Source organism: Pleurodeles waltl, chromosome 1_1, assembly GCF_031143425.1.
Source record: "Pleurodeles waltl isolate 20211129_DDA chromosome 1_1, aPleWal1.hap1.20221129, whole genome shotgun sequence".
NCBI lineage: Eukaryota > Metazoa > Chordata > Amphibia > Caudata > Salamandridae > Pleurodeles > Pleurodeles waltl.
This window is the reverse complement of record NC_090436.1, coordinates 31543732-31561567: the sequence shown is the minus strand read 5'-3', so window position 1 is coordinate 31561567 and position 17836 is coordinate 31543732. Positions and strand designations below refer to the sequence as shown.

At 43.1% G+C, this 17836-nt stretch overlaps 1 protein-coding gene across 1 annotated transcript in view; it reads right to left on the bottom strand.

The window, feature by feature from the left end:
- Positions 1–11033: 11033 nt before the first annotated feature.
- LOC138259363 (probable N-acetyltransferase CML1) overlaps positions 11034–17836 on the bottom strand; it is a 52121-nt gene continuing 45318 nt past the window's right edge. Inside the window, exon 2 of the mRNA XM_069207081.1 lies at positions 11034–13582. Coding sequence (XP_069063182.1) covers positions 12868–13582 — 715 coding nt within the window. The 3' untranslated portion in view covers positions 11034–12867. The remainder of the gene's footprint in view (positions 13583–17836) is intronic.

Genomic DNA, 17836 nt, shown 5'->3' with positions numbered 1-17836 from the left:
CATTTTAAGGTCAAAGGGGTCTGGGTGATGGTTCTGTGTGTGTTGATTAAGAATCATTTGAAGATCGTTTCTAGGACCTTTAGAATTTAGAAACAGGAGGCGATGACCATGTTGACTTGGTTCATGATTGTGAGTTCGTTGTGCACTATGCCCAGTTTCATGTCTTGGATGGGTGGCAAGGGTGTAGGTCTGAGGTCTGTTGGCTACTAGGTAGAGTAGAGGAGAGGTTTTCTTACCAAAGGATACCACTTCTGTTTTGTCTGTTTTGATTTTCAGACAGTTGGTCTTCATCCAGCTGGTGACCTCTGACATTCAAGAGTTGAAATTGGTTCAGGTATTGGATGTTTTATCAGAAAGGGAAAGGATGGAGCATGTTGCATTTGGCATAAGAGATGGCATTGATTCTATAGGATCAGGGGATGTTTTGGAGTGGTACCATGTAGGCGTTGTACAGTGTGGAGCTGAAAGATGATTCTTAAGTTACTCCTCAGATAAGGTTGGCAGTAGCCGAGGTGAACCCAGGCTGACAGACTGGGTACATCTGATGAGGAAGAAGCAGATCCAACAGAGAGCGGACCCTTGTATGCCAGTTTCGTGGAGGTGCTAAAAGTTGATGGGGTGGATACAGTGTCAAAAGCAGCAGATAAGTTGAGTGGAATGAAAGCTGAGGTGTCTTCTAAGTCCATGATTACTTGGTTGTCATCTGTGGTGGAAATTAGGGCAGTCTTATGCTGCAATTTGGCCTGTATACAGATTGGGTCAGGTTGAGGAGGTGATTGGTGTTAAAGTGGTTGTCCAGTTCTTTGTTGTTCTCCAGGACTTTGGCAGCAAGGAGATTGGTCAGTAGTTAGACAGCGTCTTCAGGCCTGCTGAGGGTTTCTTAGGAAGGGTGAGTATGGTAGCATGTTTCCATGTGTCTGGGAAAGTGGCTGTGCTTATGAAGTTGTTGAGTATCAGGGTCAGGCCTGGGCAGATGGGGTTCAGTCCTTTGGTGAAGATGAAGTGTGGGCATGGATCCAATGGAGCTCATGAGTGAATGGATAGCATGGCTGCTGCTGTTTCTGTCATGGTGATAGTGAGTCATGTGAACACAGGATGCTCTGGAGAAGGGCTTGTAATTTTCACAAGTGATCAGCAACAAGTTATATTTATGAGTTGTGATTTGTTGGAGAATGATCTTCAATGCAATTATGTATATATAATTTCTTGTACGAGATTATTTTACTAAAAGTGTACATAAGGACTGCAATGGAGAATGGATTAGGCTGGTGGCAAATTTTGGATCGATCCAGCTGAGGGCAAATCTGTTGTAGATGTTGCTGATTATGTGGCTGGACACCTGGCTGAAGAGGTCCTTGGATGGGATGAAGATTGAGGAGCTGGTGGTAGGTGATGTGAAATCCATTGAGAGCAAATCAGCTGAGACCATGGTGCATGTTGCAAATGAAGGTTATTACCTACTAGTGTAGGACAACCAAGGGGAATTAGAAATCATTTTGCACCCCAACCATCCTGAAAAAGTATTGTCAAAATCAAAATTTTGTCATTCCTTCAGTGTAAACTTATTAACAATTTCAGGATCGCAAAGTTTTCTGACGTTTTTACGGAACGCTTGGTCAAGTTAAAAGGGTTCCTACACTGAACACATTTAAAAGAGAACTTTGTGGCTGTAGTTCCTAAAGTGAAAAGAGTGCCCCTAGCTTGAGAGAAAGTCTACAAGAGGAATTTGGATAAATTGTGTCTCCATAATTGGACCCATTGAGAAATCAAAGTTGTTAGCTCTCGTGGCCGTAGGTCACAAAGGGAACAATTCCCTGCATTTGTTTGTTGACATTCACAATCTAAATCACAGCATGAGGGTTGACTAGAATCATTTACCCAACAATTCAGAAATGTAGTATTTACCACTTTAGATATGTGTCGCTTAGCACCAAATCAAGTGTCAAGACAACTCCAAACCTTTAACTTCCTTTGTGACTCCAGACGGTGTATTTTGTTACAGAAGGATGTCTTTCGGATTAGCTTTAGCATCCTCAATATTTCAAAGGCTGATGAAGATGATGTTGAGAGATACAGCGGAGTGATGTATTTCCATGACAACATGTAGTATTTGGAAAGAATTTGAAGACCATGTTGGTGGACTCACTGAGGTGTTGATTACTTTTGAAGACAGGGGCCTAACCGTTCATTATGATAAGTACAAATTTGAGCAAAGCGGTTTGGATAATTTTGGACATCATATCTTCAAGAAGGGTGTGGAACTCAAAATGAAAATTTTGAAGGAGATTGACAAGGCTCCGGCCCAATCTACTAAGGAGCAATTTAAATCCTTTTTGTACCTTGTAGTGTTTTGTTCAATGTTTGCTCCACACTTTATCAATATAACTGCACTCCTCTGGAATTTGCTTCAGAAAGGACACACGTTTGTACTGAGTCAAGAGTGTCAAGATGCTTTTGACAGACTGTGGTGTGGTATTGATAATGCTGGCCTATTGAAACTTTTCAAGGGATTCAAGCATTTATCATTACCGATGCTAGCAATGCTGGTCTAGGGATTGTAATACTTCATCGGAGAAGGGAGACTGCGGGAAAGACTCAACAAATCCTACTGTCAAAAGGAGGCTCTCGTGCTGTGGTGGATAGTGCGACATTATAGGGCATACATTTGGGAAGTACTATTCATGCTTCGAATGGACCACAAACTATTAGTAAACTTCTTCAGCACTCTAGGTGGGAGTACTGCTATGCCAAGGATGGCGGAGTAGCAGTACCCATTGCAGTTGTACTGTGGAATATGTGCCAGGAAAAAGAAATGTGGTACAAGATTAAACAGATTCTATGTGGACGTTTAGTAAGATAACGAGATGGTGTGCATGGCCAATGATCTAAGAGTCATTTGGGGTGGTACACTATCTGAGCGAGAGTGTAGATGTGGTTTGGAGAGGGACCACATGCTCAAACTAATGATGAAATGAGTAGTAAGTAGATGGCCCCTTATGAAAGGTCTGAATGCTCAATTTACAGCTTATGCTCAGATAGACCAGAGTTTATTACTGCCCTTAGGATAGTTAGAGGTTGGAAGGTCTTATGGGAATCAGTCCCATGAAGCAAAGCTCCAGACAGGATGGTTGCCTGAAGTAGAAATGGCTTTGGAACATTTTATGAGTGATTGCAGTGCATGTATTTTGAATGATGAAACACAGGTGATGAAACACAGTCAACATTTCAGGTATTTTAGGGGAGACTTCCACCCTCCCAGTATGCCATAGTACTGACAGATTATTTCTCTGAGTGCCCTTAAGTGCACTACCTCTACTGAGGACACCCCCTTTTTATAAGGAATAATTTTACCATTGAAATCAATGTCAACACTAGTTTCTCGGGGGCTTTGATTTATCAGCCTCCAGGTTTGATATCAAATTTTTCCTGTGCCATTGCTGACTTTATAAGAATTCATGTGATTCATGAACTTCACTACAGTGGGTGACCTGAACTATGATCTTCATAAAGTGGACAACATAGAAAACATCAAACTGCTTGGTTGTCTTTCAGCCCTGGCCACGAAGCACCTAGTGTGCAGCACCTACACATTCAGCGGGATACATCATTGCCATGGAATGTCCTCCAGCCTTGCATTTTATGTGTTTTCCTATTTGCTGACATTGTATTTTTACATGTTTGCTTTTGTTTGGTTTGTCGTCACATTCTTGCCCTCTTACCAGTCAGGTGTTTCCTGAAATGTGTTAAAAGTGAAGGCACTGTGGGTTATTTCTTCAAGTTTTCCTCCTTTCTGTCAGCCCTTAGTGTTGATAGAACTAGACTAGCATTCTAATTGCAGCACTTGCTGAGTGGGTGAGGCGCTGTTGGTCACTTCGACCTTTCTCCTACAATAAATGAAGGCAAACGGTGCATGACAGTCCTGTGGAGACAGACAGTCATTTAAGTAGCAACAATGAGCACCTGCGGTTTGAAGGAGTTTGGACCAAATATTGAGTTATTAATGTTGTGATAATTAAATATTGTCACAATCTATTGTTAGTACAGAAATGGTATTACAGAATTTAAAATTAGTTGTAAAATATATAGTTTTTGTTTCAATTAATATATTGTTTAAACTAATATATGGTAGTTAATATCAGTTTAAGGTAGTATATTTTGAAATTTAAAATGCAGTAGTGTGTTGTTCGGTTTGTAGGGAAGGAGAGTGGAAAGTAATTTAACTGATATGAGATTAAACTTATTGTTAATTAAATTTGCAAATCAAATATTGAATTGATTAAAAAAGACTAAAATTGTTTAATTGGTATTTAATGTACTTAAGTTTCATTTCTTATTTTTAATGTAAATGTTTAAATTGTGATTAAGTAGTAGTAACGAGTTGTCGGTTTTTGTTGGGGAACAGGGTGGGAAGTTTTTTAAAGGACTAATAGTTTTATATCAATGCAAATTAACTTTGAATTGTTTGTTAATGTTGTAATTGAACATTAATTATTTAATGTTTAATTGCTGGATTCGTTTTTGTATTTTTGATTTTTTTAGGTATATTTAAATTTTATTATTTATGTTGGTAATGTATTTTTTATTAGCTGGGTTTTGGTATTGTATGGGGAATAGTGTGAGAAGGTAATGAAAAAACAAATAATTTGAAAATATAAACTACACTACAAAAAACCAACAACAATTATACAAACAGCTATTTTTGACTAACATATTAAATTCAACAAAAAATTATATATCTTACAACTAAATATAAGTAAACAATATTAATTAAGACAACATAACAATATAAACATGTACCAAAAAATGATCTCCCACAGATTGGCTACCGACCAGCGTTTGTCCTCTTGTTTGCGGATGACACAGTGCACCTGGCTAGGACACCAGTGGCCCTCCTGCAAGTGCCTAATAGTTTCATTGTCTTGATGTCTACTTTGGATTTAAAGGTTAAGCTAACAAAATCTTATATTATGTTCAAGTGCCTCCCAAATTTTAAATATCACCCCATGTATGTGAGTAGGTATGGCTATACATTGTCCCTTCTTTTGTGTACTTGGGGGAGCAATTTGATGTGAAAAGTTCATGGAGCATTTGATACAGTTGAGGAAGCATCAGTTTGAAAAATGTTTCTTGTGTGTTGAGGGTTTAGCCAAGAAATTGAGGTAAACCCTGTAAGGGACGGTTATTTATTTACAAATCTAAATGTACCAGTGTAGCCTTCTACAAGGCTAGTTTATAGGCCATACTACAGCTACGCCTATACAGAAAATAGTTTGTGTTTTTTAAAACTGTTTGCAGTTTCCCAGTCGACCTTATTGTATTTGCTACACTGGGAGTTGGGACTTATCCCGTCTGAGTCTTTCATGGCCCTGATTTCCCCGAGCCCTTCCTGATCTAATTGCAACACTCTTTTCCTTAAACCTCTGGATTGGAATTGATTGGGATTTATAAAGTGTGACAGCTATTCAATGGTGTCCGGGCACTAAAATACCCATAGTGGACGTTATTTCACTCAGGCTGCAGTGGCAGTCCTGTGTAAGAATTGTCTGAGCTCCCTATGGGTGGCAAAAGAAATGCTGCAGCCCATAGGGCTCTCCTGGAACCCCAAAACCGTGGGTACCTAGGTACCATATACAAGGAATTATATGGGTGTTCCAGTGTGCCAATGAGAATTGGGCAAATTAGTCACTAGCCTGCAGTGACAATTTTAAAAGCAGAGAGAGCATAAACACTGAGGTTCTGGTTAGCAGAGCATCAGTGACATAGTTAGGCACCACACAGGGAACACATACAGGGCATACATTATGAGCACTGGGGCCCTGCCTAGCAGGATCCCAGTGACACGTGGGTAAAAACAAACATACATAGAGTGAAAATGGGGGTAACATGCCAGGCAAGATGGTACATTCCTACAGTCAAGTAACTTGGCAGGTAGATACAAACGTTGCTTAGGTTGGGAAATTATATCTCTTCTTCCGCTCCTTGGGTTTCCTCCCTTCAGGTAGTGAAGGTAGATGGTGCCCACCGGTACCCTCGAAGTAAAAAGGGAAAAAGGGTAGTAGAGTACTTTGTCCTGTTTACTTAATTACTATACAGTCTGTCACCAAGGAGTCTGCAAGTAACAGCTGTGAGCTGTTTCAATATATGACTCCAGAAGCGTTTTCCCTCAGGTGCACTAAGTACTCTCACTGTTGTGTGCTTTCGGTCAGAGACTGCGCCATCACCCAGGCACAAAACCATAGTGATAAAGCAAAGAAACACAATAAACATAAAGGAGCGCAAAGTGTGTCCGCAACCCACTTAATCCTCACAGGAGTCTGTGCGGCTGATATCTCTCTCTCTCTCTCTCTCTCTCTCTCTCTCTCTCGCCCCCCACCCTCCCAGCATAGTCTTTTGACGTGGTTCTCCATGTCCAACTTCTGCTCCTGTGGTCTCCTCCTTAGTGCTTGTGACGTCACAGGGACTCCCTTTTCTGACCCCTGGCCACACACCTTCTCTTACAGGAGGCTCCTGGTTAAAGGGACAGAGCCCATCTACATGGATTTTCTTGTTCACATGTCCATAAGCTATGAGTAGTCTGGGACGCGCTCTACAAACTGTCATAACAAAGTCTACCATCGCTGGTAACACACCTAGGATGTCAATCTTTTTCCACTTTATGCAAAACATTTTAGCCTGTGAATTTTTTAATTCTAACATTTGGAATTTTTTGAAGTAGTCAGGTCCTAATAATGTGAAAGGTGAACTAGAATCAGCCTTGACTTCTCTTTCAACCTCATGCACACAAATCCTGCAATACGGTGATTTCCTCCTGAATGAGCCGAGGAGAGCCACTTGGTACTCATATTCATTTACACCAACTTTTATTCTATCCTTATTTCCTTCAGTGATCGCAGGAACAACATCTTCTCCATTGGTCCTGTCACATTGTACATGCACATTTGATATCACAGGTTTACCCACATTATAGCAAACTCTGGCAAAATGACCTTTGCAACTACAGTTAAAATAGGTCTGAAACATTGCTGGACAATTCTTAGTACAGCCCATACCACTACGATTTCCACACTTAAATAACATGGCACTCTGTTTACTGGGAATGGTTAGTATGACAAAACGTGGAAAAAATATCTGCAAATTTATTGACCTAGTACTGATCATTGGGTAATGCACAATAGCTATGAATTGGATGGCTTCTAAAGCGCCCGATGTTAGGGGTTGGTTGCATGCAGAAATGGATTGTTGCAGGGATAGCAGCCATAAAATTTCAAAACCTGTAGAAAACAGTCCCTTCCCTGATAGAGTGGGACACTGTTCTAGTGGAAATACAGTCAAAAACAAATGAGAGGCCTCCTTGAACTCCACACAAAAAGAACATAGTTGGAGCTGTGGAACGTAAGTGACCTTTTGGTAGTATCTTGGAGATTGATGCAGAGAGATGGAAATAGGTCGTTTGAGTACTATTAAATGTGTGTTGGTGGGAGGGTATGGGCAGGGGGCCCAGGAGTGGTGTGTGGGGCTTGGGATGGGTGGGGAGGTGTTTGAGATATGAGTTGCAACACACAAGGACTTTTTTGGAGCCTTGAGGAATGGAAGAGCATATAAGTCATATATGATCGGAGTTGATATATTTGTTCAATGTTTAGAGATTGTTCTATAAGAATAATAAGATAATAATTATGGATATAAACAATAAAGAGCTATTTCAAAAATAAAGAAATTAATAATCTGTCGGCAAGAAGAAGCAAGAGCAGAAGACAACTTGAACAAACCCCAGTAGAATTCCAGATCTTGAATCAGATTCAATGCTTCCAACTATAAACTTTCCATAAATCTTCCTTCATGATTAGAGAGGGACTTTCACCAATGCCCCATGAAGAAATCTAGAGGACCCAAAGTCTCTTTGACATCACACACAGTACATGATCCCTCAGGAAAGTCCTTGCAAAGACAGTTACTGAGAGGAAATAGACTACTAACACGACCATACAAGCAGAAGCGGCTTGTGGTGGTAACAGGGGGCGGGGCGGCACGCACGGGGGAGCGAGGGGGTTGGAAGGTGAAATTAATTAAAAAAATAAATAAACTTACCTTAATTGTCGCCGCCACTGCCATCAGGACTGTGCTGCTTCTTTCCTCTTCTTTGCCGACAGGCTGCAGGCACAGGCTCCCAGCCTGCCCTATGGCCAATCCTGACGCTGGTCAAAGCAGCATCGGGATTGGCTGGGAGCGGCCAGCCAGAGCGCTCCCAGGCAGACTGGGAGCCTGTGCAGACTCTCTCCAGCCCGACAACCGTGTTGTTGGGCTGGACAGAGCCTACTGCGCATGTATGTTTGGCCGGCCCGAGACGGCCGGCCAAACATACATGTGCAGTGAGTGGGAGTGGTGTGCACTCCCCCTCAGTGCTCTTAGCAGCCTTTGGCCTGGCTCCTTTTACTAAAAACGATAATAAAAATAGTTTATTATTGTTTTTAGTAAAAGGTTTTAGAGTAGCTGCTGCAGGCGGGGTTGACGCTCCTCTGCCCTAGTGGAGGAGCCGCACGTGCATACAAGAGCTGTAAAAGGAGTCGTCAAATTCTAATCCAGAAGAGACAACGTCAAGCTTTTCAATAGTAGGTATCCACAGACTCATCCATGAGTACATGTGCCATCCTGTGTAAGTGAATTTAACTTATATCATACTTCATAAGTCTGGATCAGTTATAGTTACATGTAATAGTGATCTTTGATGTTTATGAAAGCTTGGAAGTTCTTAAGAGGGTTTAGTAAATATCTAACACATTTGGAATAAATCTGTCAATGGAGGGGACACACAGGGGCTTATTTACAAAATGTTTGGTGCACGGCATCTGCACATACTTCTTGGTGTGCTGCCTTGCGTCAAAAGAAAAGGGCAGGAATGCACAATATCTATGAGATACAGTGCATTATTGCCCTCTTCCACTGCACCATGGTGCAAGGGTGTCTGCGTTGTAGGAATGATTGTTTTTGTGATAGAAGGGAGACCTTCCAGCACAAAAATAGCCACTGGAGACGTTTTCCTCCTTTCATGTGTGCTGCAGACATGGAAAGAGGAAACATCTCTTAAGTTATTTCTCCTTGTTGCTCTTCCCCTGGGGAGGTGTAGGCTTTTGACGTATTCCCACATCCTTGTACATCTGGGAACGCATTAAAATCCATGGGTGATGTGTGGGAAAAGCCACTGCAATGCCCATGGAACGCCTCCCTGACGCAGAGTAAGGCAATTTACGCTGGTTGCTCTGCGTTGCCTACTCCAGATCTACCAGGCCATGAAAAGCAACGCCAAGTGGCTAGCGTGGCCTTGTAGATATGGACCTGCAGCCTCCGACGCTGGTGTGTTAAAAAAAAGTAATGCACCAGCAGCGTAAGCCACTTGTGTATTTGCCCCACAGTATTTAGGCATTAACGTGAAACCTCTCTGGAACGAATAAACACGGAAAATGTGATTTAAATCTGTGCTTGTTCGCAGGAATTGTCGATTGTGGAAAACTGAAAGGACTGTAGGTTATTTTTGTTTTTGCACCAAATAAAGCAATGCTCTCCCAGAGAATTGTTTTAAAATAGCCTTTAGAAGTGTCTGTGTTCTTCAAAGGAGTTACTCCCATTGCCTAATGTTTTTGTTCGCAAACAAGACGACGATAATTAAAATATGGAGATCTTCAAGAACATTTCTGTGGACCCCAGCCCATGGTTTTCAGAAGCACACACTCCTCACTTCTTCAGGCAGATGGACTGATTTAGATCTTGGCGGATGGAATACTTCATCACAAACATGACGGATATCCCGTCCGCCTCATTACTATCGCCATAGGATATCATGGATCGTATTAAGGCAGACAGGATATCCATCAGGTCTGTGATGGAGTATTCCCCTCAGCAAAAACCTAAATCAGGCCCAAAATTCAGTAACTTCTTTCATGGTGTTCCAAATGACCCTATACCTTCAAGGACCTCTTCTTGGGCACCAGCTGACAGGTTCCAGATGCGAAAAAGCCTCTCATGGCTACAAGCAGATTCATATTTAAATGTTCAGTTACACCTGGCTTGCTGGTTTACTTCTAGTGTGTGCTCAGAGGTTTCTGTCCTATAACTCGGTCACACTTTCCTTGCCCCAAGAGCGATGTTTTCGAGTAGGCCTGCTCTCCATTTCAGGCCTGCTCCCCCTTTGTCCATATCGCTGAACTTGTGGCTTACGTCTGGGGCCATTGGATTAGCTTACAGGTCCAGAGATTCCAAGTAAAGTTAGAGACTCCTCTTCATAGTCCATTACTAGGAAGATGGGAGTTGTTCTGTAAACAAGTAGTTGTGTTCTTTCTCTTCTTCTGAGATATTAACCTCCTGATAACTGCAGGAACCCCTAAACAAATAAAAAGACAGTTTGCACATGTTCTGCACTCTGACACACTTTCTGTTCTACAAATTTGCCTTGTTGTAATAATAATCCATAGCGTCATCATAGACAACGTTTTGCTGGAATTGCAACTCTTTTCATTACTTAGAATTCTCTCTGTCTCTCACTTAGAACTGCTGCTCTTTAACTGAAATGTTCCTTCTGCCCAAAAGTAATCTAAAAAAAAGTGCCAGAGAAGCTATTCATGAACATATGTGAGTTTGGAAGTTTGCTGTACTGGCAGAAAGACCTCTCTCCCTAGGGAAAGTGAAATATAAAAAAAAAACATCTACCTTTTAAAGTTCACAAGGTTCAAGTAGACGAAAGAGGTTAGGCCAGCTGTTTAGATTACTGTTGTAGTTGGAGGGCAGGGTCTTCATTCAAGTGTCTGGTGCCTCTTAAGTAGCAGGCAAGTTTTTGGATTTCATGTTAGGCCCCCAGGTTACAGCAACAGCAGGTAAGGCTCCATCCTCCCGCCATCTCTCACTATCTCCGGCTTCCACTACACACTACACACCACGTCTACTCACTTTCACCATTCCACTCAGCATCCCAGGCACCAGGACAGGCACACACAGAATGGGAACAACATTTCCCACATGGAACAAAAAGTTAGGCAGAAAGGTAGTTAGCACGAAAACTTTATTTTTGCAGTGCAGATAGCAAAAATGTAGGGCGTGATCTAGAGTTTGGCTGATGGAGTTACTCTGTCAGAAACGTGACTGATATCTCGTCCACTGTATTACGATCCCATTATATCCTATAGACATCGTAATACAGCGGACAATATATCTATCACGTTTGTGATGGAGTAACCCGTCCACCAAACTTTAAATCAGGCTCTTCATGTATTCATGAAAAAATTTTGTCTTCATTTACCTGCACCAATACAGTTTTTTTGTCTTTTTTTAACAGTGATTTAGATCAGTGGTTCCCAACCTTTTGACTTCTGTGGACCCCCATTTTATCATTACACGAACCCAGGGATCCCCACTGAATCATTATTGGAATCCATGGACCCCCCACTAAGTCATCACTGAAAGCTGGGGACCTAATTTGTTAATATTATTTAATTTTCTAAGCAGTCACGGACCCCCTGAGGAGGCGTCGTGGACTCCCAGGTGTCCCTGGACCACAGGTTGGGAACCATGGATTTAGATTGCTACTTCCTCAAACAGTGAATTATTAATCCATACAAAAGTGGTCCACATATAAGTACACTACATTTTTTGTATTACCAAATGACCAGTAGCATCTAACTTTTACTGCACTCTTCCAAATCACATACAAACTGGTAAAGCAGGTATTCGAAATGGTTTCACTTTATTCAAAAACAAAGGGACAGCCTGAGCTAAAACATCATTATGCTTAAGGCACATTTTGTTCTAAATTTTACCACAAGTAATGTTGTTGCAGCTTTACATTTAGAATGCACTTTTGGGCGTCTTGTACCCTCCGTGCAGTAGTTACAAATAGGTCTAGTATGCCAGTGAATAAGATGTTTTCATATTTGAGGAAGGCTAAAGGCTGCTTGCAACTGAGGATACACACATATGGATGGATAGCCTACAAACACCAATGCTGCCTTCATGGAGGTACATTTAGAGGAATCCTCTTCCAATCTGTAACCATACTCCCTTGCCGTTGTCCAGGTGTCGTGGATGTGGGGAAGAGTAGTGCCATTGTTGTGTTAGTTTGTTGAACTTTGTTCAGTCTCTCTAACAGAGTGCCAAGAGAGAGTAGTCAGGAAGAATGCATGGTGCTTGGTCAGGAGACAATCCAGACAGCAGTGTCTGGGCTGAGAGCTTCATCAGAGCATACTCCATAATCTTGAGTCATGAACAGATGACAAAAACCATGGATCCACTTTCACACATTATTTACACGTGCCGGCACATTTCTTTTTTCCACTGCATTCTCTTCTTTCTGAACAGTTGCCATAGTCTGTCATGTCTCTGCACAGGTAAACTCTCATCCGGGCTTTAAGGAACTTCTTCCTCTTAGGTTGATCAACTCATTCCAGATCATTAAGAACACTGCCCCCAATCCTGACCTTTTCACCTTCAAATCATCCATTACAGGTGTTTTGGTCTAATTAATTCCATGGAAGCAAAGCAGCACTACATTGCCCAGAATGCATTAGTGTACCACAAAATGTCCACAGCTGGACACATTGTCCATAATGACCTGAAGGGAGAAGGTCATCCTAATGGACTCTGTGAAGGTCATCGCTATCTCCTTGTAGAAGCATGTCCTCACCCAAACCATTGCTGAAGAGCTCAGGGATCCCATAGCTTTCAAAATACCCCCTTGTTACCTCACCGTTTATCAAGGACCACTATAGAACCAAATCTTGGACATGCTGGTTACAAAGTTGGTCACCTCCCTCAAAACTCAAAAGATACAAGTAGAAGCAAGCGCATATGAGCCATTTGCGATAGGTCATAATGCTTGATATTTTAATTATGTGCATGAATTTTATAACTATAAATAAGAACATAAAAGTGAAAAAGCCTAGAGATAAAAGATCGTGGAATATAGGAGTTTATCAGTTTGAACCCCAAGTTTTCATACAGCTTCCGTCCTGCATATTGAACCATTGAGGTATCCAAAACCACTGACTCGTAACTTTCCTGTCGGCCGAAGTTAATAACTGTTTGGCACAAAGCTTTGCCAATTCCTTGTCCCCGGTGTTCCTTGCTCACCGACAGCCGCAGTAGCTCCACTTTGGTCTCTCCATCACTAGCGCTGTACGGTTGGGCGGCCACCATGCCAACAACTTTCCCATTTGACTCCGCCACCCAAAAACATGCTCTTCTCTTCTGTATGTAACATTTTTGTATGTCAAGCATGTCCTCCTCCAGGCTCTGCTGGATGTAGGAAGTGTAGGTATAGCTTGCGCCCCACCAGACAAATGACAGCGTTCCACACCAGGCAGCGGCCGCACACAGGGTGGCTTGCAAAGCAGAAATGGAGGAGTGCTGGAAGCCCATCAGGATCATCAGGTGGACCCCCAACAGGAAAAGCTTCGTTCGTGGAAGAGTCAAGACATACTTTCTGAAAGGTGGAATATTCTCTGCAAGTCCGTTTGCAAACAGTCTCCGTACTGTCACGTGATCCTTGTCCTTGTACACCCGTATGCGGTAGTCGGCCATGTTGCAGCGGTATGTTGCACTTAAGGAGAGAGAAACAGATACAACGAAATTAAAAGCCAGTTAAAGTCCAGCCGTTAAAGAAGACCAAATTATAGCAATGATGCCAAAAGACTTTAAAAGATGGAAGCATTTGTATTAAAGTGCATGAAATATTTTTTACAGACATATGGGTGGATGGACCCATAGGAACAATAATATGTACCTTAACTTTGTAAAAACAGTGATCTTTTTACACCATTAAATAAACAACCTGTTGAAAATACAAACTAAAGTTTCACTCAGTTTCCAATCCTTATGTAGTGTCTTTTAGTGTGGCCTCACCATCCTAATCCATTCAATGAAAATAATTCCCTGCCCTGTTTAAAAAGCATAGGACTCCAAAAAGCTTGGGATATACTTCCCAAGTAGATACATTTCAAACGGTGCAGGGATCCCCAGCCTTGTCTCAGCCTGTTGCATGGATGATAAAGGCTGACGTAGGATAGATTCACAGAATGACATGAAGAATGGGCAGAGTGTCGATTTGTTTTCTGTGTTTCATGCAAGACATTTAGGGGCATATTTAAGAGCCCCTAGCACCTTGGCGCTAATGTGGCGTTAGAAGGCAAAAACGCTGCGCCATATTTACAAAGTGGCGCAATGCATACATTTTGCCACTTTGTAACCCTTTGCCCTACATTATACCTGCGCCAGGCATAAAGTATGCAAAGGGGGCGTTGCCCCGTTAGGGGGTCCTAAAAAATGGAAATCTAAGGGATTTCCTTACGCTATTTTTTTCAGAACTTTTAACGCCTGCTCAGAGCAGGCATTAAAAAGAAAATTCCGTTGCTTACAAAGAGCCTCTGAGTGCTTTGCATGATTAGCGTCAACATTTTTGACACTAATCCTGCAAAGCGGCGGACTAGCGTCGACAATATTGACGGGAGTCCACTAACTACCGCCATGGGTCGCTGTATTTTAAGTATGACGCACACATGGTGGCATTAGAGGGGCCCCTTAATTTGGCTTTCGAAACCTTTGAAGAGGAAGCTTCAGGCTGAGGCCTTGCTGTGTACCTCTAGCATTGGTAAAATTGTGTTTAGAGGCTGCTGAAGAATTCTCCATTGCAAGACTGAAATAAATGTATGTGGTAATAAAAACATGGTGCCACATCCTATTTTCCTGGCTTACTCGCAGACCAAAAACACCAGAACAAAAGCACCATGACTTACATTTGTAAGCATGCGAGTGTCTCATTAAAAACAAAATATGATGTCAAAATACTTACAACTTTAAGAAAATTAAATGCCAATTTTCTAAGTTAACATCACCCCAATTAGGAAACCAGCATAAGGTGAATGGTTTATCATAGTTACCAGTTGTGGTTTTATATCCCAAACTGTAAACTTTACACTTGTAGAGCACACTACTCACCCTTTAGGGTCTCAAGGCGCTGAACACATACCACTGTGGAACCCCTCCTGGCTTTTCCCTGAGAGGCCCCCACTCCTGGACAACCCCAGGGTGAAGCCAAGCATCCAAGCACTGTGAGGGCAGTTGTGGAGATTAAGCAAGCTATTGCCCAGAGTTACTGAGTGGGGCCCATTAATTAGATTAGGCACTGAGGCGAGAATTATCTGGCCCAAGGGAATTGAGCCCAAGATCTGCCGAGGTGGGAATTGAACCCTGGTCCCAGGCCAGATCTCTGCCTCAGGGTCTGCTGTTCTAACCATTGTGCCACACTTCTCCATCAAAGTACTCTGCATTCTGGGACGTGTAGTTTCACTGTTCTGATTAGTAAGTGACTATAATTCCTAGTAAGCAAAGACAGACCTGGAGATCCCCTGACACTGGAGGAGAAACTATTGAGAATGAGAAATCATGAAAGGATTCTAGCACCTACTGAACACCCTTCTCCACTGTAAATGATTATAAATCGTAGCTGAGTGTTCAAGGCCACTGCTAATGTTACATAAATTCTACCAGACAGGCATCCTTTGTTGTTTGGGGGGAGTGTTCACTGGTGTCTGGTGTGGCTCCAGCATTTGTGCCTGTATCAGTTCTCAAGGTTGGCAAATTAGGAGAGGACGTGATGTTATGGCCCAAGCAGCAGACTCTGGAACTAGGGGGAACACGTTTGAGTCTCGGCGTTGGTTCAACATCCTGTGATTCTGAGCAAATCATTTAATCTCCCTGAGCCTCAAAACAAAGAATATGGCCTTGTATAGTGAACATGGTGCTCATGGTAAGCCTTTCAATGCCCTTGATATAACTGATTGTGGTTGCAGCAACTGTTCTTCTGCTGATGTCCAAGGACATTTGGGCCCAGATTTACCAAATTTCCACACAGTGCAGCTCAGTAGCAAAAAATGCTGTGCTGCGTGAGAAGGAGAGAACAGAAGAGAGTCATAGTTACAGAAATATGGTACTCTCCTCCCCTCTGCCTAGCGCCAGTGCAGAGATGTACAGCACCACAGTGCAAGGGTGTGTGCGAGTCAAGCATAGGATTTATACTTGAAGGATACCCTTCCAGTACATATTACTATGCTTAGACTAACGTAAAACTTTTCCTACCTTGTATGTGTGCTGTACAGTGCCGCAGGCATCCAAAGAACTGCTTTTTTTAAATAGTTTTTTTTTTTTAATGTAAAACCTTGTCTACTGTTTAGTAAATAGGGTTTTGCGTCACAAACCTTGGGAGGTTGCAGAGGGAAGGCCCATGCACCACCCATGGAAAGCCCCTTTGGTGCTCAGTAATGCAAAGCACACTACTTTCAAGTGATTTCCAGCACATACGTTTTGTGGTGGAAAGAAAAGTAGTAAAAAAAGATCTTGCATTGATTAGCAACACTGCACAAAACCTTAGTAAATATACCCCCAAGTATCAAACATGCACTGCAAACAGAAGAGGATTGGCTTAGTTGAAGGTGCATCTGCCACATCGCACAATAGTTTACCTAAGTTTGTATCCTTCCTGTCCCTTACCTGCTAGAAGCAGCTCAGTTTGCACATTCCTGAGGCATCAGGCCAGTGGCGGCTGCCATGCATTTAGAGTGGTGGGGCCGGAAAAATATGGGTGAGGTTAATATAATAATAAGGAAAGGCCTTACCTTACTGACTTGCCATGACATCCTCCTTGCTCCAGTGTCTTCTCTCCTCAAAGTTCCGGACCCAGGAAACTGCACTACCCAATCCTGTCGCTGCTACCATGCTGCTAAACAGCATGAGAGAAGCTTCAGGGTTGGAGGGAGTGGCCTCTCAACGCTCATAAGACCACTGGAGGCCTGTGTTTTCTCTAACCCAGCTGGCTGTCGCAAGAAGGCTGGCCAAAGGGACATGCGCACTTTAAACATAGTGGACAGCTCCTTGCTTCCACCCAGCAGTAATTGCCCCTCCCCTTCCTGATACTCGGTTCAGGACGGGTAGCTGATAAATAAAATGTAATAAATAAACTTTATTACCATTTTATTTTCAGCTGCTCTGGGGCATTTTTCCAGCAGGCGATGCTCCTCTGCTCTCATGGAGCAGCCGCTAATGCATGGGACAGGTACAGGCTGTCTCCTCAGATCTGACCCCTGTCCTGTGGAACTTGCCATCCAGTTGTGTGGGTCTGAATATGAACAGTGGTTGGTTGGGGAATTAATCTGAGAGCATTGAGTGGCTCATGGTGTCTCTGTGAATAAACTACATGTCTACTTATGGTTTGTCCTTTACTTGGCTACCACATCTGCAACATGGTGAGCTGCCGCCCTGCCACTCAAGAATTCCCACACTCCAGGTGGCCCGTGGTCACATGGAGTGTGCAGTGGCTGCTGCCAGGGGCGTAGAGGACAAGGGTGGCAGAGCACAGAGGACCTGGGTCGCAGGGCCACACAGTACATGGGTGGCAGAGGCACACAGTACATGGGTGGCAGGGGCACACAGTACATGGGTGGCAGGGGCACACAGTACATGGGTGGCAGAGCACACATGGCATGGGTGGCAGGTGCACACAGGACATGGGTTGCAGGGGCACACAGTACATGGGCAGCCGGGGCACACAGAAGATGAGTATCGGGGCACACAGTACATGGGTGGCTGGGGCATACAGAAGATGAGTGTCAGGGGCACACAGAACATCAGTGGCAGGGGCACGCAGGGCATGGATTGCAGGGGCACACAGTACATGGGTGGCAGGGGCACAGAGTACATGAGTGGCAGGGGCACAGAGTGCATGGGTGACAAAGACACACAGGACATGGTTGGCAGGGGCGCAAAGAACATGTGCGGCCATAGCGCACAGGACATGGGGTGG